The sequence below is a fragment of the Calypte anna genome, chromosome 2 (genome assembly GCF_003957555.1).
Source record: "Calypte anna isolate BGI_N300 chromosome 2, bCalAnn1_v1.p, whole genome shotgun sequence".
Lineage (NCBI taxonomy): Eukaryota > Metazoa > Chordata > Aves > Apodiformes > Trochilidae > Calypte > Calypte anna.
Genome location: NC_044245.1, coordinates 37,087,497 through 37,114,944, shown reverse-complemented (window position 1 = coordinate 37,114,944; position 27,448 = coordinate 37,087,497). Strand labels below are relative to the sequence as shown.

The following is a 27,448-nucleotide window of genomic DNA, read 5'->3' as shown; positions in this document are numbered from 1 at the left end:
TGGCACACTGATTTCTTACTGAGTATATCTTGAAAATTTGCATCTCTCAAAAAGTAAATCATTAGCCTTTAGAAGACAGATATTAGGACCATCACTCTTCTACATGGCCCCACATATGACATTTTAATGAACTACTCTCCTAAAACTTTTGTAAGTGTAACATTTTCTAAAGCTTAAGGAGGCACTAAATAAATTTAATATTTTAACTACGTTACTTGTAGGTGAAGTGTTCGCTTGAAACTGGATGCAAGGAAAAGCTGCAAAGTATACTTGTGTACTACTTCAAATCCTTTTTTCAGTTTTTCAGCTCAGAAATTCTCCATATGCTTAGTGCCAAAAGTGAAGGATGCATAAAACCTCCCTCCATTATTCAGGGTTTGAAAAGTAATTTCAAAGGTGAAATAGTTTATCCAAATGTACAGAAGAAACAGACACGGTTAGCAAAAATGTTGAATTTAAAATATTGAGCAGCACAGGGAAGCATAATATTTTCTGTTTAAAAGTGCTAAAACACTATAACATAATGCCAAATTGTAACTGAAATATAGTTATTTTATTGAAAGGTTAATATTTTAAACCAGAGAAATGTTGAATACAAATTGTTCATAATTATCCCCCTACTTCAGAAACCCATAAGGAGAAAATAAATCCTAAGGCCATATCTGTGTTGGTTTTGAGATATACAGAGATCAAATGGATATCACAGGGTGAAAAATTTATAGAAATCCCACTTTAGCACCAGAGTGGAAAATTCACCAACAATGAAATTTTGCAGAATTCATTTACCATCTACAGATAAAAATTTTTTTCTGGGTCTTTTACATTGAAAAATGGTAAATCTAAAGTTTAAGTTCATTATATCTTTTAAAAAATGTTAACCTGGAATAAGGTCACTGCCTTTCATACACAATGTGAGTTAATACTGACTAAACAGTCTTCAACCCTCCACACTGTCTTTGCTTTGTGTGAGCAGAATTTAGCAAAATTTTACTTCACTATGCAGTTAAAATTATTTGATGGCAGTTGTGAATCACTAGCATAAAACAATCTTCTTCTATATTCATAAGAGAATCCTTGCACTGTTTCAGAAGCAACAAATGTGAGAACATATTTTTAATGTTGTTTGGCATTCCTAAAGCTGTAATAAATCTTATAATTTCATATAATGTAATGAAAATTTGAAGACACAAGACAAGTAATGCTTCTCAATAGGCAAAATAAATTATAATGATGTATGTTCTATTTATAGAAAACATGAAAAATGCATTAATCCATCTCTCAGTTGTGTTAAAATCATATTCACATTAGGAATCCTTGGAAAGGTTTAGCTTTTCCAAAATGCACCTCTGAACATTCAGAAAACAAATAAATTTGAAATGTGGTACATTAGAGCAAATTTAATTTTGAGGACAAAGTATTCTGGATTCTGTGTTTCCAGAATGTAGAACAATATGTAAAGTGGTAAAAAAAATTAGAACTTCAACAAATTCCTTATCATTCCATGCCACATGTTAATTTCCTTCTTGGAAAGCAAGAAAGTCTGTATATTGGAAATTATACATGAGAGGTGTGTGACTGTGAATGTAGGTGTGACTCTCAGAAAACTTATCTATGCTGGTTCTAATTAATGATGCAGTACACACAAACCTTCTTTTTTGTCTTCTGCAGCAATCTTCACTTTTGTGTCTGTTATGTCTTTGAATGAGGCCAGAAAAAGTACTACATCTCCTTTTTCATTCTTTATAGGAACAATATCCAGTAGGCACCAGAATGAAGATCCTGCAAGGATAAAGAATGAATTTAATTCAAACAGCTGTCTTTTAGTGAGGGTTTGGGGGGGGGAGGGAGAGGACGTGGGAGGCTAAAAAAAAAAAAAGGTGAATTACTAAATCTACATCTAACATAATTAGAAAAAAAATATCTTATTTAGCATGTCAGTAGTCAGGGAATCACAGATGTTCAGCTCATATAAATCTCTTTGCATCATCGGTTATACTCAGTAATACAGCTTTCTCTGGAAGCAAGGAATTAATTGAAATACAAAATTTATCTACAGGGATCATTAATAGAGTTTAATGAAGCTGCTTACTCCTCTGAATCCATGCTTTCCTTTGAACTCTCAATTGATGTTGCTTTTTTTACTGGACTAGCTTTCACTTTGTTAGCTTGACATCTGAAGCTTCCATGTTTACCATAGAATTATTCTACTTAATCATCTGACTTGATACTCATTAAAACTCTTGACAGAAGACCTGATGGTCAGAGCATCATTCCACTAATTCAGAGATATTTATCTAATCAGACAAAGACTTAGAACAGAACTGAATTAACTCCTTGCATCTTAAAAATGGTGCGATTTATAATACCACAAATCACCTGTAAGATTACTATTAGCTGTATTCCTTACTGTACATAATATTTACCTTGCTAAAACTATTGCTAGATAGTACTACTTAGTAATATTTTTAATTCATGTAATTAAATGCTTTAAAAAAATTGTTATTGTCACTGATTCTGTCATGTGTCCTGTTTGCAAGTTGTGCTGTTCACCTCCAATTATTTAATTCATGAGTTTGCTATTAATGCAGACCACTCGGAGCAGAAGATAAAGAATGCCTACATGCTGGTAATGCACTGGAAGTATTATGGCAACTTCATAAAAAACCTAAGCTTTCAAACTCCTCTATTCTGAGATAATTCAGGCCAGTGCTGTTGTTCAAGCTTTTCTGTTTTTCAGTTCTTGGGTACCAGCACCACATCTCTCCACCCATCATCAGCTTACTAACATTATTTATAAAATACTCTTATGTAAATTTATGTTATTTATAAAATACATAAATACTGCCACAGCATTACTTTTTTAGTTTTAAATTTCTTTTGGGGTGATGCCTTTACACTTCCATAACCATGTTCCTTCCCAGCATATTGTCGAATTTCATTCATAAAAATCACAACTGACTACTGCCAAATAATATCAGCCATCCCTTGGAGTGGTCCTTAGGAAGAGCAAGCAGATTAACCACTTCTTAGTCTTCTCTCTCTTCTGAGCTCTGCAGTTTAGCAAAGGAACTGGACATACCAAGATAACAATTCAGCTTTCTAATTTAAATTTTCAACTGAAATTTCCCTGACTACTTGTTGAAGACTGTGGGCAAGCAAGGGAGGTGAAGCAGCATCTTTCCTTTTGAAGAGCCTCCACAAAAAGGTGGTCCAAAAGTACCCTTCAAAGGAAATTTATGTTTGTCTCCATCCTGGTCAAACTTTTCAAGAGGCAGAAAGGCAGTGGTGAGAGTATCAGTACTAGTTCAGTCATCAGGTAATGCTTCCACTTGGAGTACTTAAAGAAGGCACGGGGAGAACTGGGAACAAGAGGAGAGCAGTCTGAAGACAGAAAAATCATGGGAAGAAGCAGACTGATATTGTATTTGCTTTAAATGTCCTTGTTTTGAGATCAAAGACAGAGTAGGCAAAGAAGCCCTTTTAAAAGAAGGCAGAACTGCTATCAGAAGCAGGATATTTCTACTGATACTTTTTCCATTTTAATTTTCTGTCAGCTCATTTTTTTACAGATTTGATTCTTCTAGCAAAACTTCTGGGAAAAACTGTTCAGGGCTGTTACTGTCAGAAATGTTACAGGGACCAACCACCCTAATGTGAGGACATACAGTGAAAAGAAGCATTAAGCAATTTTACTGTTCTGTTTAAAAATAGAACCAGAGATCTCTACAGAATATCATTGTAACTCTTAAAATGGCCAAATTCTTTCCTGTAAAGCTACATTGTTCCTGGCTATGGACAAGGACTTACTCTTGACTCCATCTTCCAAACAAGACCTAAAGCAAGAATGTTCTTTTAAACAAATATTGTTATGTCTTCCAGAAGAAGCCAGGTATCTTAATCTCCTTATTTGCTTCATGTATTTGCCAAACACACATACAGAAATTAATCATGAAGGCTGCTCCTGGAAAATAGTTGTAGACATCATCCATATTAAAAAAACCTAGGTCAGGTATGGCAAGAAGCACACCGGGTAATACAATCCAAAAATGATAGATTTGTAGGTCGAGAGAAGCTATTTTAACATGGTTCATTATTAGAAAAAATTCCATTTAATGTCTCGTGTTTTAATGCATTTCCTCTTTTGCATAATAAAAGTGGTTTTGAAATTTTTGCAGGCAAACACCAGTCACTGAAATCTTTCCAAGTTCTGTCATTATTTAATGTTGTTCGCAGTTTATCTGCCATCATATTTTCTCTCTTTATCTTCCTCATTCTCCTTCTCCTCAGCAAATAAGTCTGAAAATATTTCACCTAAGCAAAAAAAAACTGTGAATAAATAAACCTTTCTGCACCTGTAAAGAAAACACAAATTCTATAAGTGCAAGGGCTAATTCTCTCCTGAAGAGTTCCACGATAGTGCCCTGCCTGGTAGAGGGCACTTGGTAGTGCAAAGTCTTGGCATTACTTATACACTCAGAAGTCTTAAGTTGAACTCGTTGGTTTGGTTTTTGTTTTATCTTTACTCTGAAAGGAGCAAATGACAGTGAATTACTCCTGAGGATTAGAGGAGATGATCCAGTTTAGGTCAGGACTAGGTCAGTGTATGCTTGCACTCTGTCAAGAACAGAAGTGTGCCATTGTTCACAACTGAGGAGCATTCTCAGAAAAATATACTGAAGCAATGCAATCTGTTACATAGCTTTTCTGAAAGCTGGCATTATATAATTCTATAAGCCAAAAGAAGATCTTTCTAGTCATTAAAAAAAAGTAGTGTCCTCTTTTGTTCCAGTTCTTTTGAGTGCACTCATCTGTGAGACAGAAATTCCTTCCCTGCTTCAGATGGTGCACACAAAGGTTTTCAGTATAGCCAAGAGTTGTCTATCAAAAAGATTTCTTTTGGAGGTTTATTTATATACAGAGTCTCCTTATTGCTCCAAGCCATTACTTTTGGAGAAAGACCCTAATCTTTCTCTTGCATTATGAACTGAATGTTCAAAATATGTTTTAATATCCTCAAGGCTTATAGAAGCACATCACAAGAAAGGAGAAAAGAGACCAAATGAAGCATAATGTTATCACAAAGCAATTTGGCTATAGTCCATCTTTTATATATACATAAAAAAGAGTGCTTTATGGTCACTCTCTTAACCACCCTTTCCACCTTTCCTCTCTCCAACTACCTGAAGTCTGTCCTCAGACTGAAATGTAAGCAGAGGTCAACAGTCAAAGTTATATAAAAGAGAGGTTTTATATAAACTCCTGCCATTTGAATCCAATAGCCTTCAGAGGCAAAAAAATAAAAAAATAAAGCCTGCTTATACCAATGAACATGTTCAGACCATTAGCTCTAATGATGTGTACGCAGTATACAATATCAGTTGGTCAATCTTTAGTCATGCTCAATGAAATACTCAGAATGGAAATCTTTGAGGTATATTTGCATATTGCAGAGGTGTCATGATATAAAAATGGAACTAAATTATTGAAAACCAGCTTATTTAATATATTAATACAATAATTAAATTCTACATCAATCTCCTCAAAATTTTTACTGAACTTTTCTACAGTGTCTTAGCCACACATATTCCTATGAGTTACTTAGAAACAGCAATACTGATGCAAATCTGTGTTCTCCTTTTGCTCTAGACAGCCTGGCAGTAGTTTTGGTTTTGTTTATTTTTTTTTGTCTTATGTCAACTGTCAATGGTTATTTCCACTTCTAGACCTTCACTTCCTCAGGAATCTGCTTGCCACACCACCCTTCTGACAGACACTGAGCCACCTTCTATTGGCCCCTTCATACACGAATATTTTTCTGTGATTCATCTTCACCTCTCTGTGAAGGAAGAGAGGAAGAGAGGAGGAAGAGAGGAAGAGAGATTAAGATGCAGAGCTCTTTCATGAAGGTCCACAGATACCCGTAACACACCAGATTAACCAAATGAAAAGCTTCATATTCTAAGAAACCAATTACCTCACAAAGTATCAATGTTTTATATATTAGATTAATAAGTCTTGTGGCACAAAACACTCACTCTTCAAGTAATAATTATCATTATATATGCATAAGAGGGCAGAATTAGGCTGCACTATACATCATAAATGTGGTACATTTCTTTACATTTCAATACTTAATAAAGTAAATGTTCTATTAAATGGGTGGAAATGAAACACTAAAAAGAAAATAAAATTTTAACACACTTCCCTACTTGCATGATTTTTTTTAATGTAAAAGACAAAGAAAAATATTTTCATCCAGATGAGTGTAATAGCTTGTCAATAAGGTTGATGCTATATCTGCAGCATTACAACACAGCCTCATTTTAAGAGTTACTAATTGTCAGCAAAATAAACCTGCTGCTAGATGCATCATATATGCCAGAGGAGTTTTAGCCTGATCATTTCCATTATTCCAATGCAGAAAGCACAGAGTCCAAGACTGACAGATCAGGATGCCAAAGATTTTGCCTGGGGAAACCATACTAGCTTCATTAGCTTATCCAAAGATTCCCAGTGTCACTGAGAACATTTGGTTTTGAATGCTCTGTGATTTTGACAAGTTGTCAACATTTTGTCGAGGAGAGCAAAGCGCAAAGGAAACAAGGCTTGAAAAAATGCAACTGAGACAAATAGAAGGAGGATGGAGCTGGGAGAAAAAATATAGCTATAATTAGAGCACTTTCTCTTGTAAATATCACATCTTTGACAATGATCAATTAACACAGCTAGGGCAAGGTTTTCTGCATCAAGAAGATAAGAACCTCATTCTTCATCATCTCTGCAGGAATCACATGTATGTTTTAACAAAATCTAAGATTTTTCTCCTTGAATTCAGATACTGTAGATGACAGACTCGTGACAGCCCTTGTTCTGATGATATTGCAAGACAACTAACAAGAACACATATAGGCTATCAAGTAACTGGCTTGTATGGTCACTGACAGTTTTCTTAAAACTTTCATAGGAGTAATAAGGAGGCTCAAAAACTTTTTCTCAGGTTCTGTATGGCCAATAAGATCATGTCTGTATCCTGCAAGTAACTCTCTCTACATGTTTTGACCACCAGTGTAAATTGATTCCAGAGTGGTTTAAGCCAGAATACAGCGATATCCCAGGAACTTGGCAGAGGACAGGTGATAGGTAAGATATCTGTAACTGTATCAAAAGAAAATTTGCAGTCAAGTATGACTAAGTAGGTAAGTGTTTATCTTGTGGAGCTGATGTAAAAACTTCCATTAAAAGTATCCCTGCTATGGAGTATCACATGAAATTATTCAGTTCTACCAGATCTCATAGAAGACTGTTACAAATCTCCCCTCCATGTATTCCCACCCTCTTTTCCACGTCCCTGTGCTCTGCTACCTTTACTGCCAGCTAACTCAGCACCTCCTGTGTCATGTGGCCCAGCATATCTAACTTTTCCTGCCATCAGTGCCATGGACCTCTGTCTAAGAAACCATGGTCTAAGAGAAGACTGCTTTCACGAGGCTAGGTTAGAGAAGTTTTCTGTTTGACAAGAATATCAGTGCCTCTAGTCCCTGTCTATTACTTTAGTTAATATTCATTGGGAGTTTTAAGCAAGTTTGAGGATTTTCTGTTGAAAATCAAGAACTTTAACCTGCACTTGACACACTGCCCACTGAGACCCCTCTGGAAGCAAGGGGCTAAAACCTGCAAAGAAGTCAAGCTGTGAATCTGGATTGATGCCTTCTTCCTGTAGGATTTATGGTTGTTTTGTACAGAAGGCATTTGAAACACATGCTGAGGAATTACATAATGCTGTAGGATGGATTCATCTTTCCAGTTCACCATTTGAACCCATGTAGGCACATGCTGTAAACTCGTTGAAAAGAATTATAGTAACCCTGTCAGTTGAAAGCAGGAGGTTTTAACCTTTTAATTACCTAACTGTCCTGTAAGATCAGATTGCTTTTGCAATTCCCCAGCCAAATCAGTTATGGGGTTCTAGACAGTGCTAATATGGGCCTCCTGCCACTATTCCAAAAAACTATGGAGCTAATGTAAGTACTCATTGCAATTCTCAGCACACAAGGTGGCAATTAGCCTGCACCATGATCAAGTACACAGACTGGGGATTATGACCAAACTAAGGAAATGTCAGCAGCAGGGAGAGAAGTAGTCATCAGGAGAAACGGTACTTTGTCCTTTCCTTAACCAAAGAACAGCCTAACTCATGGTGAAACACAGGAATGCAAGTCAGCTTTTAGCTAAAGCCAGATCTAAACCCCATTAAAAAAAAGATAGCAAATCAGCAACCATAAAATTGTGAGAAAATATGAGAAGCATGACAAGTCTGATAAACTACAAACATCTCACTGCCAAATAAATACGCACATCTCTTCCTGAAAATGGATGCATATAAAAAGCTGCAAATAAAATATTTCCTAACAAAATTAAAAAGTGCATTTGGGATTACTAACAGCAATTCATCCTGAGTGCAGCTGGAAGCCCAGGGTGCCTATGTGGAAACACTGATCTGTAAGACTCAGTAAGCAATGAGGGGCCCATCACTTTGTAACAATTCCATAAGCAGCAGGAAATTCTCACACAGCTTTATTCACTTATCAATGAGCTTCTAGGAGAACAAATCTTTTCTCAGAGAATTATGCTTTTAATAAATGATGTTGCTATTGAAAGAAGCTATTAGCTGGTGTCACCCTAAGCACCATCAGAAAAAAGTATCAGCATCGTCAGCTAGCAAGCAGTAGTCTTGCTGAAGCCTCATTAAATTACAGCAAAAGATCTCAGATGTTTTAGATCACATTGCACACAGGGGATTTTACTGCCTTTTTCTTTTTTTCTTTTACTTCTAACTGAAGTTCAGTCCCTTGCTTTGTCTCACCATAGGCTTTCACTGACTGCTTAACCTGAGGCTCTGTAGAACTTAAGCCAGGGTTCTCCTGAGGAGCAGAGGTCTGCCTCGATTTCCTCTTTTGCTGCAGAAGCTGGGATTGACCCTAAAACCTCTACACACTTCAAGGCTACATATTACCTTTCATCAGAGATCAAGGGTCAATCTAATGAAGTGTTTGGAGATAAAAAGAGAAAAAAAAAAAAAGAAAAAATCACCCTTCTGTGCAACTGAGGACATGCTTTCTGTCTACATGGACACCTAAGTTGTGTTTTAAGAAGAATTCCCCCAAATCACTGAAACTTCCTAATGTCTACTAAGCTACATGTAAGAGGAAAACAAAAAAGAAAAAAAAAAAGGAAAAAAGAAAAAGAGAAAGAAAAGAAAAAAAAAATTGAAGAGAATTCTTTTTCTAAAGATAAAAATGAATGTTTATAGTTCATGTAATTGCAATTATATATTATCATTCAATTATTTTTTCAGTGTTGCTTTATATTCCCCTCCTCCTGTATTTTGTACTGTAAATTTAAACCATGTAAACAAACCAACAATAAAAGTTTTTATCTTCCTTATTTTTAGGCCACATTTTTACTGCAGAACATCAGTAAAGTCATATTGCTATGAACTATCCTACCATGAAACTTGTTGAGGGATTTCTTCTACAGGAGTAACTACATTTCACTAGAAAACTGATGGTTTTGTACATAACTTTTCCTTTTCTCTATTAGAAATTTTGAATAAATGCCTCTTCTGTAACTGCTGGGTTTTACGTTTCCCAAAGACATGGTGGGTTTCAGAAGATTTTTAAAGCAGGAGTCAGATCATACTAAAAAGATACCATACAGCTCTCATGCTTCAAAATGCTGTAGGATATTTTTTGGCAATTATTAAAAGTAAGCTCTTAATCTTCTTGTTGGAAAAAGGGAATGCCATTTATGCAAGAAGACAAATACTTTTTATAGAGAGGAAAAGCTTTAAGAAAATTATTTTCTTTCATTTTAAAGGAAATTAATTTTCCTTCAATTTCTTTGTAATTAATTAAATCTTCTATATTTTAAAATAAGATAAAATACATAATCTAAAAAAAAAAAAAAAAAAAGCTTGCTTTGTTTGCTTAACTCAAGTCATGCATTATCTGCAAGTAATGTAATAGAACCTTTCTTATCCTGCAGCCTCATTATTCAATTTCAGCCATGGCAGAGGCTATAGATGATGCCTTATGGCTTGGGGTGTATTTCATTTTCCTGTGGTTGTCATAGCTGCTCATGTGAGAGCACTGTTACACCTAGACTTCCAATCCCCTTTGCCTGATAAGCACCCAGTGATTCAGTAAGAGGCTCTGACTTTCATTCTTTCTCCACTCATACCCCTCTCATCTGAAATAACACCTTGGTCCTGACCTTCCAGCTTAGCATACAGAGTTATTAAAACACATATTCTTCTACAACGATGAAAAGGACAAAAATACCTTGACTGACTCATACTAACACCTAAAATCAAACATTTATGAAAATTAATATAATGACTTCGTGAATCTCACCTTACAAGTTGCTCACCAAATCTTTAGGGGCCAAGAACTACAAAGCACAATCCTGAGACGTACCTCAGAGAGTGTTTAAATCAGTTTACACGTGGAAGATGACAGAGTGCCCTTGAGTCCCCATGGTCTATCACAGATGAAGCAAACTCTGCATGGAGCCAAGTCCTAGGGCAACTTTTAATGGTGGTCCTATCAACACCCACTCACTCCAGTCCTACATCAGAGATACCTTATTGCCCAAAAGAGCCCATGCAAACAAACCTATTGCTGGGGTGCACAGATAAAATGAACACCACAGTGATTCTGTCATATCTCTCATATGTCCAAATCTCAGAAGTGTCCATCACTGATTATGAAGTGTTTCACAGAACACAGACAAAAAGTGGCCAATTTCCTTTCTGCAAAGGAAAATTGAAGGACTAGTGCAGGTCTTAAGAGGGTGAGTGTAAGAATAGGCATCTACAAACTGATTTTTGAGAGACAGAAAAGTAGTCAGATGGAGTCATAAAGTAAAAAAGGTATGACCTCAGCAGCCGGAGACCTTAAACTGGACTAAGTCAAGGATTACAGGACATAATATAGCATCATTTTAGGCCCTGACAGAAAAGGAAAAAAAGTCCATGTTGCTATTTATTTGTACTTCAGTTTGGTGGACTGTAAAGACGTCATTTAAATGCATGTACTTGCTATTGATAAATTTCTGCAGAGGACTGGCAGGGAGAAAATGAAGGGTTTGCCTCAGCAAAGGGTTCCTCAGCATAGTATCTATCTGCTTTCTCACGACTCACTTGACTTCAAAAATGTTACTTTGCATTCCATTAAAATAATTGACAACTTAATTTGTCACAGGTGTTTCGAAGTAAGTGTAGAAACAGCAAGAGGAAAAAAAAATGAAAAAATAATCAGCTCCTAAGCTATAAATTTTAAAACTTTTGGAAGGCAACAGTTATAAAACTCCTTGTCTTTTAGTAGTTTCCTTTTCACTTTGTCTTCAAAAGCACAATATATCTCTGATGAATAAAAAGTTAAAAATTGAGGTGCCAAAAAGCTACTGAAACTATGACAAAAACTATATTTTCAGTGTAATTTTCAAAAGACATCTCTCTTTGAAGCTGCTGCTGTGATGTTCTAATGTTAATGATGTTCACACCCTGGATGAGAAGGTGCAGACAGTTTGTCCTATTCTAAGGATTCATTAAAATGCCAAAAAGAGAACACATATAGAGGAAAGTTCCAATCCACTTCTAGTCATTCCAGAAGGATTGTCTTCTAGATTGTCAGAGTACAACTGCTGAATATAATGCTCCTGTTAATATCCAAAGACTGACACAAATCAGAAAGACAGTGAAATCCTGTATGTCATCCCATATACAGGTAAGCAATCTTACTCATGTTCCTACCCAACACCTTTCACATCACTCTTGCTGCAGTGACAGCTCAGAGCAGTCTAGAACTTCCAGGAAATTGTGTGTGAGTTTCTTGTGTTGCTTTAGTTATAACCATCATTCCTTTAACTAACAATTCCTGAGAAGAAGTGTCATGTGAAATCCTAAATGATGATTAGGTAACCATGAAGGTCCCCAGATTCAGGCTTACTCAATTATGATCAAAACTAGAGTTTTAAGTCCCAAGCCAGAATCTCTACTTATTAGGAACAACCTAATCACAAAAAGTAAAACTGAGTTAAAATCAAATTAAAAATGCAAAAAAAAAGTGGCAATTAAGTAACCAACCCATAATCAGTTTTCAAAGCTTGAATTTCTTTTCCAAAAGAGAAGACACATGTGGAAAAAAAGTTAATTACATGTATCAATTAATATACCAGTAAATTATATATATCGTATATTACATATATCAAGCTTCTACAATTTAGATCAAATACAGAAGAAGAAACCAAGAACAATACATGAAAGTTATAGTAACTTCTTATCATGCTATACTCTTATTAAGCTTTTAAGAAGTATACTGAGGGATATCAGCCTGTGCTATAAGCTCAGATATCTCTGAAGTTACACTTCTGTCCCTGAAGTTATCCCTGAAAGTGTTCATTTGGTCTTGTAGTGCAGCCAAGAGCAAGGCTGTTCCTCTGGAATTACATTGGCACTAACCCAACTAACAGTTAATTTCAATATCAGGTAACCCTGAACATAACCACATCCAGTAATTTTGGGACCATTATTGCCAAAGTTTATTTCTTACATTATTTTAGACTATTTTTCTGTAACTAACATATTTCTCTTTTTTTCTCTTTATTTTTACTGCCAATGTTGAAAAGACTCCATCTTCAGAATTTCAAATTTTCTTCTGAACAAACCCCCAGCCAACCCCAACCCCAAAACATTTAGCTAAAATGAATGATTTACTAAACTTTGCAGCTCTGTTGAAGAAATGTTTACTTTTTAAGATAAATTTTGCATTTATTCAAGAACAGTCTCATGTTATTTTAATACCTACTTGTTTCTGTTTCCCAGTGGTACAGAAATACATGAAAATGAATAGGCAGCCTGGGAAATTTATTCATGGTTAGAAAATATCTTGGAATAGCTTCCAGTCAAATTACACACAGAGATGTAAGCAGGATGAATTGTGGGAATTCTTTTATCCCAAACAATTTTTCTTCATTTATTTATCTGTGGTTCAGCTACTTCTTTGATAAGTGAATAGACATGCAATCTTTTGGGCCTGCATTAATCATATCTCTTATAGGCTTGAAGCACCTCTTCATAATGCAAAGGAATCATAATTTATCATTAGGGTTCAATACAGTGCAATGAATATGTCAGATTTACTTCTTTCATTTATATACATGGAAATATTTTCTCACCCTTCCCACTCATCACTGTACAATACTGAAGAAAAGCACCTCTTCATCTTCCAGATTATGATACTTTTTCTCCTATATTCAGATATGATTTACAGATTTGAAACTATTTTATCTGAACAACCATCCTGAAAGAAGATTCAAGGAAGTATGGAAGTCTCATCTAAATAGTAAAAAACAATGACAAACACCCCTCCAAGCTTTCCCAAAAAGACAAAAAGAGGAAACATTTAGCAGCAGCATCAGAATAACTTCAGAATTTCATGCTGGGAAAAATAGCAGTCATGAACACAAGCCAATGAAGCAACAGTTTTCTTCTTTATATAAGTCGAGGACAGTGAAGGTGCCTTCTCTTAACAGTCTAAATCACTGACTACCTTCCTATCAATACATATTTATTATTTATAGGAAGTATTTTTTTAAAAGTATCTTATATAATAGCAATAATAGTTAATGGAAAAATATTTCATTAGTAAAGATGAGTAGGATCTATGAGGAAAACGTTGCCTAAAAATATGGTTAGAAATTCTATCCATATAGTAAAACGGAAGGTGTTACTCAACAGGCAGCTATGGATCCACTAATCCTGTGGATCACTAAGCACATGTTAAGGCTCCTACAAGACTGGGGTGGTTGCATTCCTGTCAGTATATCTCACACTTAGTACTGGTTAAAAATCACAGCAATGATGGCAGTGCAAATGCTTGCAGAATAGGCACACCTGATACCTGAGCCTGCTATAAATTAAAAAAGCTGCCAACTGTGTATCATGGGGTCCTTTCTTCCATTGGTTACTCATGTTGGGTGTGAAATTGTCCTAATAAATGCTTGCAATTTTCAGAAGTCTGTGGAGTTACTTCATGCTCAGAAATATTGTGTTGGGTTTGTTGTTTTTTTTGTGACATAATAATATAAACTTGAATATAAACTTTACGGATGTTATGTGCCTGCTTCTGAAGATCATTAGTATTGTCTATTGAATCATTAGAATTATATGTAGTAGACTGTGTCATTCAAAGTTCTGAGTATTTTAGTGATAGGAATTAAAATTTTACATAACCACTGTGTACTTTATGGTAAATATTAATTTTTCACTTACAATTTCAGCAACAAGGGATAAGGACTTCAGTATAAGAAAAAGCAGAAAACAGTGTCATACCAAGTGCAGCTAAAACAGTGTCTCAAAATGAAGTCTATGACCCTGAATTTCTTCTACACAGCTTTGTAACTTCTATAGTTATTTAAAATCCATAACATTAATATAAACAAAGTCTCAGTATGTTTTTATTCTAATCCGTTCCTGTAGGTCAGAATATATGTATACATAATCATTACACAGAAGTGCATATTCTATATTATACATTTCAATATTAGTTCTTTGGGATGAAAAAAGCAGGAAAGAAAAACTCACCATTCTTCTTATAGAACATGATTTCTCCCTTGAATTCTACCTTTTCCTCCAAAGATTTCTCAATTTGAAGAATCATCTGCTCGTTTGTTTCAGCACCAAGTAAAAATTTACAGCTGCAGCTCTTCTGCATAACTTCAGTTCGTGCAAATCCAGCAAGCTCACAGAAGCCATCTGAGCAGTAAACAATAGGGAATCCTTTAGCCACCTGAGCATTTGCGAGGATGAAGTTACTATCTGCAGAAGAACAGAAAAGTAAAACTTGAATTATGATCTTGTTGAAAGGCACAAGTGGATGTATATGTAAAAAAAAAGTCCCAACTCCCTGCAAACAGGATTGTAAACTTCTGGTTTAGGCCATTAATCTGAACTGAAATCCAATCTAACGTGCCCGAAGAGCACCTTCATGTGACGTTTACTCGTGGCTATGTACAGCTTGTCTCATTGCATCCTCAAGCAAGAATTTGCAGTTCCCTCCAGGGTGGGTGTTAATATGTTAGAAAAATCGGTGATGAATGTAGAAACTTTGGAGAATTTTTCATGATGCTACATTATGCTGTGCCTCAGAGTCCTCAGTTTCAACAGACACAGCTATCTCTTAGAAAAATCTAATCTTGCTATGCTCTTAATAAACTGAAGCTGATCTTCATCAATACCCTATGAATTCCTTTTACATAATTTTTGAAGAGAATCCTTACACTTGGAGTTGAGGGGCATTCTGGGGCTTTGTGCTTTGTTTTATATCTATATATATTATTTTTATAGGGAAAATTATTTTGTTCAGATGCATTGTCACCTCTCTTCCAGAGCCTCCCTGAATTTCTTCCATATGAAACAGGCACATTAAAGATTTACCACCATGTTACATCTTCATTCATTTTATAATTTATAGTGTTTTTAAGATTCAACTAATTGGTATGATAAATTTAGGAATAGTTTATTGACATGGAAATCAATAAAAATCAATAAACAAAAACCAAGGTTCTAATTTCAGATCAAATCTTTGGAAAATCTTGGAGCCTAATTTTTCATTTTCATCCCTTGCTAAAGTGCCTTTGAAGGTTTTGTGCCTTAGACTCTAACCTCCAGCTTACATCAACAGCTCTACCTCTTTATGGTCTTTTTAAGTTAGCATGGAGATGCTTTCCAGATTGTATATGAATTTCTAGACAGATTTTTTTGCTTGTTTTTTCTTATGTTGAAGTGAAAAGACCTCAATTTTTTAAGACAAAAAATTGTTTACATTTCATATCAAGAGGGGAAAGACTATTTTTTACCTGTTGCTTATTAAGGAATGTTTCCCTTACTGCTTGCTAGTGGGAGGTTAGGAGCAGTCTGGTCCCAGCCAGAAAACTGCCATTCTTCATAATTATGTGTATGCCCGTTAAGGGATAATACTGTCAGCTAACCTAGAATCCCTTAATAAATATCAAAAATTAAAAAAAAAACCAACAACCTATTTTATGAAAACTGAGGTTGATAGGCCTAATCTCCATATAAAGATATATTATTCAACAGTGTGGAAGGGAGGAACAGAATGTATAAACTAAAATAGAAGCAAAAGAACTCTGTTTCAATCTTGTCACAAGAGATTCTGCATCCATGAAACTCCAACATTACACATCGTCTACCCAAAGAATAAAACATTATGGCTGATATTTCTAGGATTTCAGTATTTTAAAGACAGTGCTGAAGTTTATTAAATAATCTATTTGCTCTTAAGACTTTGCTTCAGTTACTCATTTTTGGCTTAATAATTAAAGTCTTTCAATAAATGATCATTATATTAAAGCATATATTATCTCATTTGGGAACAATGTAATTTAAAAACACATCCTGGTTCAGTACATTTCATGACTTAGCTTGTCATTTGTGTTTGTCTAGCTAGGGAATAAGTATCATTACCATTAGTGCACTGACATGCTGCTTCCCCTGTCAACACCAAGCTAAATCCCCACACTGCCAAAAAAATTTAAAATATATGCTTGCAGTGCAGTTTAATGGCTACATTAAAGTGCAAGACCCACAGATCATACATTCCTAATGCATTTGCAGCCATTTTATAAATTTACTGCTGGGTTTCTTATTTAAGATACAATTATGTAATGTAAAGAGTTAAAAAAATAATTTTAATTGTGAATTGCATAAAACAGCACATGGAACACTGAAAGGACAGAAAGGATAAGGAGGATGCTCTTGAGTTGCAGGAGTGCTTGAATATCATTATGAGCAAAAAAATTTAATGTGGCCAAACTCTGCTGTCACTTGCATAAAAAACCCAAAGAAACAACGAAAAAACCCAAAACATTTTTCGCTACCCAAAACACTTATAGCAGAAACTATTTACTTCTAAAAGTCAATCCAGTGCTGCCTAGAATAAGAGGCAATTTTTGCTTTAATATCAGCAGATGGCTGGCAAGGTTTTTAAGCCTAATTTTCTCAAACTTTTCGAGTATATCATTAAGGCATCATCTTCACAAAAGTAAAATCAGATTTAGATTTTCTGTTGTTCTTAAGCTTGAAGTTTAAATCAAATGATGAAAGATACTCTTAAAATCCCAATGCAGTAGACTAAGGTACATATTTAGACAATTTATTGAAAAGATTCCTTGTAATACTTAAAACTCAAGCAACAGAATTTTGCCCAATAATTATGTTTCATCAGAGTCTTCAGTGATATTTACTAAGTGATATTTATTTATTTATTTTTAAAATATCTTAAAATATTCTGGTTACAAGTTTACATGCAGAGTTTGGAATAATTTTTATCATTTGCTACTCTTAGCGCACATAAAGCAGCACAGAATATTTAAAAAAACCAAGAACTGAGGGTGAAATTTATATCATTCATACTTCAGTGTGACACAAACAACAAACCCAGCATTTAATTCTATATTATTTGGCGGTAGCTGGTTAGATCTTAAAATAGAGTAGGAAGAATAATATTTTATTTAGAATAATTTATTAAAATCTATGGAAGACAAATTTTGCTTCACCTTGGACTTACAGTAAGAAAGTTTCTATATATTTTGGTCTATATATTTTGGTATGTGTTCATGTACAGATTACAATACTTCCATAATCATAGAGATGTCGAATTCTGTATTATTCCTTCAGCACATCAACCTGAATGTTGTTATTTTATTCAGGTTGATTGGTCAATATTGACAGACTACTGGTAAGAAGTTTGGGTTGGTTTTATTACTACTTTGGGCAAGAAAATTTATTGAAGTTAAATTCTTATCCATTGAGAAAGACGTAACTTTGAGCCTTTGGGACAGTCTAAGAAGACAGTGCATTTGCAACAGCAAAGCAGAACTGCCACAAATCTGGGTACAACCTGAAAGAATAGATTTGATAAAAACAACAGTAAGACTCATCAGATCATAAATTTTGAATTGCTTTAGTCCGTGCAAAATAAAAATAATCAAATTATGTATTTATATGTTAGCTTTGGATAAAAATACTTGGTTGTATGTTCAAGTCTGCATGTGATGTATAATGGATGATTTAAAAGTGCTTCTTTTAAAATGGGACAAGAAGCCTAGGCACAAAAAAAAAAAAAAAAAAATCCAGCAGTATTCACTAAGTTTTCCTTTAACAGCTAGTCAGTAGAAGCAGATGAGTATGGCAGAGGTATTCCACAACTATTCAGCATAATTTAAAAGACAATTTGCTTCAACTATGTTGCTTTTCCTTTATGTTCATTTTCTATGAAGAGCAAATTACTTCTTCACATGAAAGTTTGGAAGAAGAATATTAGGAGTTTGCATGCCTGTATTTGGGAAGGCACACATTGGGGAAGAAGGACACGTTGGAGTGGATAGGAAACGGATCAACAGAAGACTCACACCATTTCCAGAAACATCTGCCAGGCACATAGCATACATTCAGTCAATTAATCAGTCTGAACCAGAACCATGCTAACTACACCTTCAATCTTGGGCTTACACACTGTTGCCATGCTTCCATGACTATGATGATGCCTAAAAATTACAGCTTATGAAACAGAACAATTTTATATCATGTGTCTTCCAATTCAGAGACAGGCTCCTTAAACATCCCATGACAGAGTTTTAAAGTTGATATAGTAAAGGAAAAGGCTTTTATGCAATTCTCTGAATCACAATTAGTGCACACAATTTATATGACTGTTCGTAATGACACCTTGTTACAATTAAACTCAGCACTCCTCTGATAAATCTTACTGTCATCTTATTTAGCAACAAATGACAATAGGTTTTTTGTTTCAATACTGTAGTTATGGCTGCTATAAATCTCATTTGGTGTCCTTTTCCAGTTCTTGTAACAGTTCATTTCAATCAAAATCCAGATGGCTTCTGCAAGTCTTCATCTTTACCAGTGAAGAGAACATCTATCTAACTTCTTGTGGTCCTGAGCATAAGCCAAGCACCACTCTAATTTTAAATATTAAATTATTTAATAATTTTAAAAAGAAGAAGAAGAAAAAAACAGCTACAAAATCAAAAAAAGGTATCCCTAGCAATCAACGAATCTGCATTAATGAAACAAGTGGCTCACATGGTTACTGTACCAAATGGGAACAGTCCATAATTCTTCTGGATGAAAGGATTTACTAAAGTAAGATTTGATTCTACAGCTCCTACATGGGCAACATAACCAGAGAAGTCTCATTCCAGGTTTACACAAATTACTGTTACAGAGAAAGTGACCACATTAACAGTTAAGATTAGCTAACTGAATGATTAATACAGCATATGAAAACATTTCACTTTATATCAGCAGATTTAGATGCAGGTGAGTTTAATTAGAGTTCAAGCTCATCAACCAACAACTATACTTTGAATCTGACTGAACCAAAGTGATTCTATAATGCATACACTTCCACATGTTGAAGTCCCTCTTGAATATCTTACTGCTCTTAACTGGGATACTAATGTGAAGTTAAGATTTACCCAGATATAGGTGAGTGAGAAAGAAGGCAAACTGATTATACTGTTACCTTTTCCCACTTTTCACTAAAATAATACTATATATTCCAGTTAATTTACTCTACTAGAACTATTGCATAATAGTTCCGAAAGTACGGACTGATGAACAAAGGACTCATCACTGTAAGCTATGTAATTAGTTTAATTGGCCAAATCATTTCTAATAAAGGCTAACATTACAAGAAAATGTTTTCATAAAATTGGGAAAGAATTGTAAATTCGGAGCACAAAACAATATTTGAAGTACGTAGCTCTATTGACTCAGCTCAAGGGGGAGCTGCCTTAGCTCCCACTTAGAGAATCATTTAGGCTGGAAATGTCCAAGAATTAACCTAACACTACCAAATCAACCACTAAGCAAAGTCCCTCAGCACCACAGACTACATGTCTTTTAAATAACTCTTCCCTGGGCAGCCTGTTTAAATGCTTGTTAACACTTTCAGTGAATGAATTTTTCCTAATACCAAGTCTTACCCCCCATCCCCTCTCCCAGCACAACCTGGGGCCACCTTCACTTGTCCTGCCACTTGTTACTTGGGAGAAGAGACTGACACCCACCTCACTACGACCTCCTTGCAAGTAGTTGTAGAGAGTGGTAAGGTCTCCCTTCAACCTTCTCTTCTCCAGACTAAACAACTCAAGTTTGCTCAGATGCTTCTAAAAAGACTTGTTCTCCAGACCCTTTGCCAGCTTTGCTGCCCTTCTCTGGAGAAATTCCAGCTCCTTGATGTCCTTCTTGTAGTGAAGGGTCCAAAGATGAACACAGTATTTGGGATGCAGCCTCACTACTGCAATCGGGGGACAATAATTTTCCTAGTCCTGCTGGCTACATTATTTCTGGCACAATCCAGGATGCTGTTGGCCTTCTTGGCCACCTGGACACTCTGCTGATTCATATTCAGCTGCTGTAAACCAACATCCTCAGGCCATTTTCCTCTCAGCAGCTTTACAGCCCCTCTTCCACAAGCCTCTAGTGTTGCATGGTGTTACTGTGACCAAAGTGCAGGACCTTGGCCCGTCAGTCCAGCCTGTCCAGATCCCACTTTGAAGCCCACCTGCCATCAGGCAGATCAACACTGCCACCCAACTTGGTGTCATCTGAAAATTTGCCAAGGGTGCACTCAAGCCCCTCATTCATATCATTAATGAAGATACTAAAGAGAACTGGCCCCAACACTGAGCCCCGGGGTACCCCAATTTTGACCACCTGCCAACTGGCGTTAGCTCCATTCACCACAACTCTTTGGGCCAGTCCATCCAGCCAGTTTTTTACCATGAGACACAAGCAGCCAGTTTCTCCAGAAAAGTGTTATGGGAAATAGTTTCAAAGGCCTTTACTAAAGGTAGACAACACCTACAGAATTTCCCATATTCACTAAGTGGGTCACCCTCTGTACATGTGATGGCTCTCAAGATTATCTCCTCCATAACCTTCCCCATCACTGAAGTCCGTCTGACAGGTCTGTAATTCCCTGAATCCTCCTTCTGTCCCTTCTTGTAGATGGGTGTCACATTTGCCAACCTCCAACCAACTGGGACCTCCCTAGTTAGCCAAGACTGCCGATAAATGATGTAAAGTGTCTTGGTGAGCACTTCCATCAGCTCTCTCAGGACCCTTGGGTGGACCCCATCTGTCTACAGACAGTTGTGTATATTTAAGAGGTATAGCAGGTCACTAATCATCTCCCCCTGGATTATGAGAGCTTCATGTTTCTCCCCTCTCCATATTCCAGTGCAGCAGACTTACCCTGCAGTGCCAAAATGAATTCTCATTATGTAGAAAAGTTCTGAATGCAGCAGCTGAGAAATCAATGTTTCACTTTGCATTTCCAACAATATTTAGACTCACAGTGGCAATGCTTTACTGTATCCAATATTTATAGCTATAAAAAGAGTGAATCTGAAATGCAGTTTAGCAGAGACATCCAAACAAAACTTGGGCATCTGGATGCTAAATCATCTCCTGGTCCTACTGATAAACACAGATCACAAGCCATTTAAAGGACTCAGTGTTTAACGATCTTGAAGCCAGCCTTCAGAGCCATTAGTGCACCAGGTCAATACCAGAATAATGACTGCAGCTTTCTTCATGACCATTCAAAGTACCTTTTCCTAGAACAAAGCAGCCCAAAAAGCCAGACAGTATCAGAGGGAAATGAAATCAAAAGCTAACCCAAAAATAACCCTCATGGTAAAATGGGCTCCTGGGATCCTAGAGAGGGAAAAATAAAATAAAAATAAATAAGTAAGTAAATAAATAAATGAAATTTCTCCTCCATTAGAAATCTCTGTATTTGTTCCTATTTATTTTCTGAGCCCAATCTCATTTGTATCTACCTGAACTCTAAAGTATAAGGAATGAGAAGGCCTTCATTAGAATAGCAGCAAAACTGTTACTGCTAATTTATCATTCAGCAACTTTCAAATAAATAACCAGTGCAATTGTGATGGGCAGATTGTAATAAAGAAGAGAAAATTCTAGCAGGATTACTTTGAAGTTCCCCAAAATTATACTCAGCTAGCAGAAGCAGACATCTACAACATTTTCTCAGAAAGATATACTAATGAGCCTAAGATGCGTCTTTTTTTTCATATTTACTTGGAATTACTCATTCCTATTATAGGTATATTATGTCCAACAACACTAAAGTATTTCTTTTTCCACCTTTAAGCAACATTGCTTTTGTCAAAATTTTATTTTTCAGTAAAAAAAAAAAAAAGCTACATTCTATTTGACCAGCTTTATGTGTTATCAGTTGTGTAATGACTGCCAACACACGGTGCTGATGTAACTAAAAATAAGCTATATTGCAGTGGTCTAACACATTAGAGTGCAGGCTTATAAACACGGAAATTCTGGAAATGAAAAAGCATTTGAAAAGATAGAAAAAAAAAAACCCAAACACATCAACATTGAAGACACACTGCAACTCGTGGTTCACCAGCACGGTGTCACACCATGTGTTGCCATCTGGGTATTTCTCAATGGGAACTGAAGGTGCTTGTTTACTTGGCAGAACTGAACCCTTGAGCTCCTAGAAAGGAGCTCAGCTGGTGTTTGGTTTATCCTGTGGGTGTTCAGAGCAGAGTGCACAGATTCCTGTCTCCAAAGGAAGAATATTTTGCAATTTCTCCAATAAAACACAGGGAAAGTTCAACTTAATCCACCAGGCAGAAGGTTACACCAGGGTTTGAGTAACCCAGCTGTATTTAATCTGTTGGGTTTTGTGGGGGTTCTTTTTTGGGGGGAGGAGGGGAGGTTTTGTTTGTTTTTTGATTTTTTGGTTTTTTTTTCAGGCTGTTCTGTTGATTTTAAATTTACCTGGAATGGTAGAAATGGAATCGGTTTAAGTAAAACTAACATACTGAGTTCTCATAGGCTCAAATCATATAGCTGAATGATTAAGACCCAAGGATCATGACTTGTTTTCAAGAGTTCAGCTGAGAGAAAGGCTTGTAGATGAACAGTTGTTCTGAAGAGAAACATTTTAAAAGATGAGAGCTACATTCTTGTCAAACATTTCCCCTGCAATCCTGTCCAGACTTTCCTTTATCACATGCATGAAACAGGACAGTAATAAGGAGTGGAAAAAGCTGGCTTATTTACAGCTCTTTACAGCACTATGTCACCTGCTCAAAATTTGTGCTTAGTTTACTGGCTTAGCAGACTTTCACCACTGCATCATATTTTATGGTGCTGGTGTCCCATTCATGACTTTACCAAGCATCGTGCCTGATGTTTATAATCCTACTGCAGTGGGGAGCCCTTTGGATATTGGTCCTCAGTGCATGCACTGCTACTGATGTTGTTGTATGTCTGAGCATGTATCTGATCAAATAGATGTTATAGGTGTTGCTAACAGAGCTAGTGGAAGAATAAAAAAAAATACATTAATGAGATGCTATGTCTGTGCACCTGAGGGGAAGAACTTAAGTTAGACATTTTGAACCCTTTAAAAGATCATGTTCCTCCCTCTTTGAAATCTAATGCTCCTTTCTTCTTGTAGGACTTCGTTAATTACAGAGTGGTAGCTCAAGGCTTGGAAAATAACCTGATGCCAACAATACTGGAAATAAAGAACTGGATTTCCCAGCAATGCTATGACTTAAGTTCGAAATATTTAACTACTGTTGAGAAAGTCTCATCCTATCATTTGAAACGAGCAGGTTCTGTAGAAATATTTTCCTCTTTGGGAAGGAATCTGGAAAAAATATTGTGGTACAGCAGATTCTATATACAGAAGAAAGCTATCAGTACGTACATAAAGAAAATGTTTTCAACACACAGAAACACAAAGGACTATGAGTGTAAAGAGGGTGGGAAAGTTTCAAGGACCTGCCCCTTGCTTCTACCATGCAGAGCCAGTTGCAGGTATTTACTGTCCACACACTGAGCACAGGGAATTTACAACCACAATTCAGAAACAAAAAAAGAAACAAAAACCCAAAACCAACAAATAACACTTGGATGTGGCCACAGAAGAAACTGAAAACAGGCAATGCCCCCGAAGTTGTTAAAGAGACCAGTGAGTCATAAACATACTAATTCTCCTCCAGCAAGAGTGCGACATCTCACAGCACTGTCCCTCACCAGAACAAAATGATCTGTCCTCAAAACAGACACAGACACAGACCCAGGTCTGGTTTACATGTGTAAGTAAAAGGGACAGTAAGTAATCTTTCCTCAGCACCACCTACCTAGTGCAGCACTCACACTCCACAGATGATGCAGCCTCTCACCTTTCCATCTGTAACTATAACAGATACATTTGGTCCCACATAAACTAATAATGCACAGCTTTTGCACATAATTTTAATTGCCATGTGCAAGATATCCAGAGAACAATATTCATATCTTTCTCATGTCAAAATCACTGGCTGTTTGATGTCACATGTTACTGTTATATTCTCTAAGAAACATTCATCTCAGACAAATTCTGTACTAGTCTGAAGCTGTTACTCAAAGCAGGTCAAAGTTTTGTCGTGTGTCATGCTATCTCATACATGTTATTTCTGAGCTGTTCACTGTCTTTTTAACAGTCTTCTACAAATCCCATGACAATGTCATGTCAGCTTGCTGTGACTTCAACTGTTGATTTTTCTCTGTAATTATTAGACTTCAGCATTAAGGGTGCCAATATAGTACCAAGATTCTATGGATAAAAGTGACCATTTTGAGAATTGTTGTTTATATACTTTTTACTCAATGGATTTAAAAGTTTATCTTCAGTTAATTTTAATTCAGAGAACTAGAACATTCCTCTGACAAACTGACAGAAATTACATCAAAAATGGTTCAGAAAATTATGAACAGTGTCTAGGAAATGTCATTTCCAGAAAAAGGTAGAGTTCTATCCTGCACCACTTACCATAACAAAGAATTACACTGTGTATCTCAAAGTCAGATGTTCTGAATCAAAATAATCCTAAGCAAATCAAAATACGACTCACTGACATTGTATTCTTAGAAGAGACTGAAAAATGTGGGGTTTGGGTTTTTTTCTCTTTTTTTGGTTGGTGGTTTTTTTCTCTTTTTATTTTTTTGGTGGAATACATAAGAGGGAGATTAGAGGTGAGAATGTCAGCCAGTTATTGTATTCAAAAGAAAATGAACCATCCAGAGGGAAAATGCTGAAGACTGCAGAAGAGCGAGTATGTTGAACAAAAAAGTGGAATAAACTTAATGGAAAAATAAAGTAGATGCCTGAAGCAGAGGTACACTGCAATTTCTCACAGCAAAGCTACTATAGTAGCTGAATGACTGGCATAGTTTAGACAAGAGCACCTGAACTTAAATCTACTGATTTATGCAAGATAACCAAGTAATCAAGGAAGACGCTACTTGGAAGAACCTGAAAGACTTGAGGTGAACATTAACATAAGATGGTCTTCTGGAGAAAAATCCATAATTTTGGATTTAATTTTGGAAGAGTGGATATAGTCTAGGAATTGCAAAGCATTTGGAACTTCCTTGCTGTAAGAAGTGCAGACATTGACAGAAAAAATATCAAGGCTTTGATTACCTTAAAAAAAGAAAAAAATAATTTGGATGAAGTATTCTCTCCATGAAAGAAGATCAGGCATAGGAAAACATAGCTATTAAAAAAAAAAATAATAATCCCTGAACTGAACCTCAAAGAATTTAAACAGTGAAAATAACACAAGAAACACAGCAAAATCATAAAGGGACTGAAGATATTTAATTACTCAAAACTGAGGCCTTTCAGTGTCTGCTTCTTTTGTTTTATGTCTAGTTTTTTGGTTTTTAAGGAAATGAGGCTAAATAGTATAGAAGAACCTGTGGCATTTCTGCAGTAAGGGTTATTTTCATTCTGGTGCCGAATAAAACAAGTTGTATTTCCTGTGTCCTTGCCCCCAAAATGCTGCCTGAATAAAACAAAACTTATATCAGAAAGAGACAGAGCAATAGGCCTGTGCTCAGCAATAAATGCAAAACCTAAGCCTCCAACATGTGACAAAAATATTATCTGTAAACTGTACCGCAGTGAGTGAGTGTCGTTAGGGAACCAAGAAACTCTTCTGATAATTAGTTTGTTGAAACATACAAATTATATTTTGGCTTTGACTGAATTCCTCTTATTGGTCCTAAATTGTTTCATATTAAAAAAAATATATTGCATCTATATTTGCAAGACTACTTTTGTTGCTCAGGAATGAATGAAGTATAAGGATGCTGCAATCAAATTCCTGTGTTGTTATGGGAGGTAATTTGAAGTCTTGCTTTGTTTTTCCAAAGCCTAGTCTAAAGAAAACTGTAAAAAATGTCTTGACCCAATGGCAGCAGATGCTTGTATCTGGTTGCAAAGTTTTCATGTGAGAGAGAATAATCTCATATGTTCATAGGTCCTGAAATAATTTGTAGAAAGCCAAGTATCCAACACCATGGATTGATTGTTCCTCTACCTCATCAAGTAAAAGTGGCACTGAGCAAACAGAGAAAAATACTAAAAAAAAAAGTTTTTAGCTAAACTTTGCAAGGTTCTAAAAATTACACTTACTGAAAATGCTAGAAGAAAGATAAATTACATGATTATACTGCCACATTTCCTATGCAACCTGTTGGTACAATTTTAGAAATTCATTGCTGTTCTAGATACTGTTTTGAATGTAAAAAAAAATCAGAGGCTGTAAGTAAGAATTGTAATTAGAATTCTCCAACTGAGAGTAGGATAATTTAGCAGCATTGTGTACAGCAGCAGAAATGCCTTTTTCTGTTTCTTCAGTTCAGGTGGCAACAATAATGAAGCAGGGGAAATCTCTCTTCCAGCCTCCTGAACGTTAGAATCAGTCAGGAGCCTCACCTCCACAGGAGTGGTGGGAAGTGACTTCGTCCAACAGGTAATGTAGAGAGAACAAAAACTCTGTATACAATCATGTAGATACCAGTTATTTAAGCAATTAAAAAATTAATAAATACACATCACTGCCAGTTAATTCAAGTCTCCTATCAGCGCTAATACCACCATTAATGGGATAAAACAGTGCGAGAGGTTAGAGCAGGTCCTGATGAAAAGTGTACAGCACTAGAGGAAAACAAGGTGGAAAACTGTCTTTTTCACTAAAGCTCATTGCACTGGAAAAATGTCCAGAGGTCCCCTAGGGAGTCTGCCACTGCTTCTCCCAGCTGGCTGCTGGGGAAAGCTTTCCTTTTTCCTTTGCACTCTCTGCTTTGTTTATCTTCCTCCTAGATCAGTGTTTCAGAGCCAATGTATGTCATCAGTTCACAGATCACAGAATCAGCCAGGTTGGAAAGGACCTCTGAGATCGTCAAGTCCAACCTTTAATCCACTACCACTGTGGTTACCAGACCATG

The 27,448-nt window shown here is 36.0% G+C and overlaps 1 protein-coding gene across 1 annotated transcript in view; it reads right to left on the bottom strand.

The window, feature by feature from the left end:
* KCNH8 (potassium voltage-gated channel subfamily H member 8) overlaps positions 1 to 27,448 on the bottom strand; it is a 170,171-nt gene that overhangs the window by 96,427 nt on the left and 46,296 nt on the right. Inside the window, exons 2-3 of the mRNA XM_030445436.1 lie at positions 14,645 to 14,878; positions 1,648 to 1,779 (exon numbers count right to left, since the gene is read on the bottom strand). Coding sequence (XP_030301296.1) covers positions 1,648 to 1,779; positions 14,645 to 14,878 — 366 coding nt within the window. The remainder of the gene's footprint in view (positions 1 to 1,647; positions 1,780 to 14,644; positions 14,879 to 27,448) is intronic.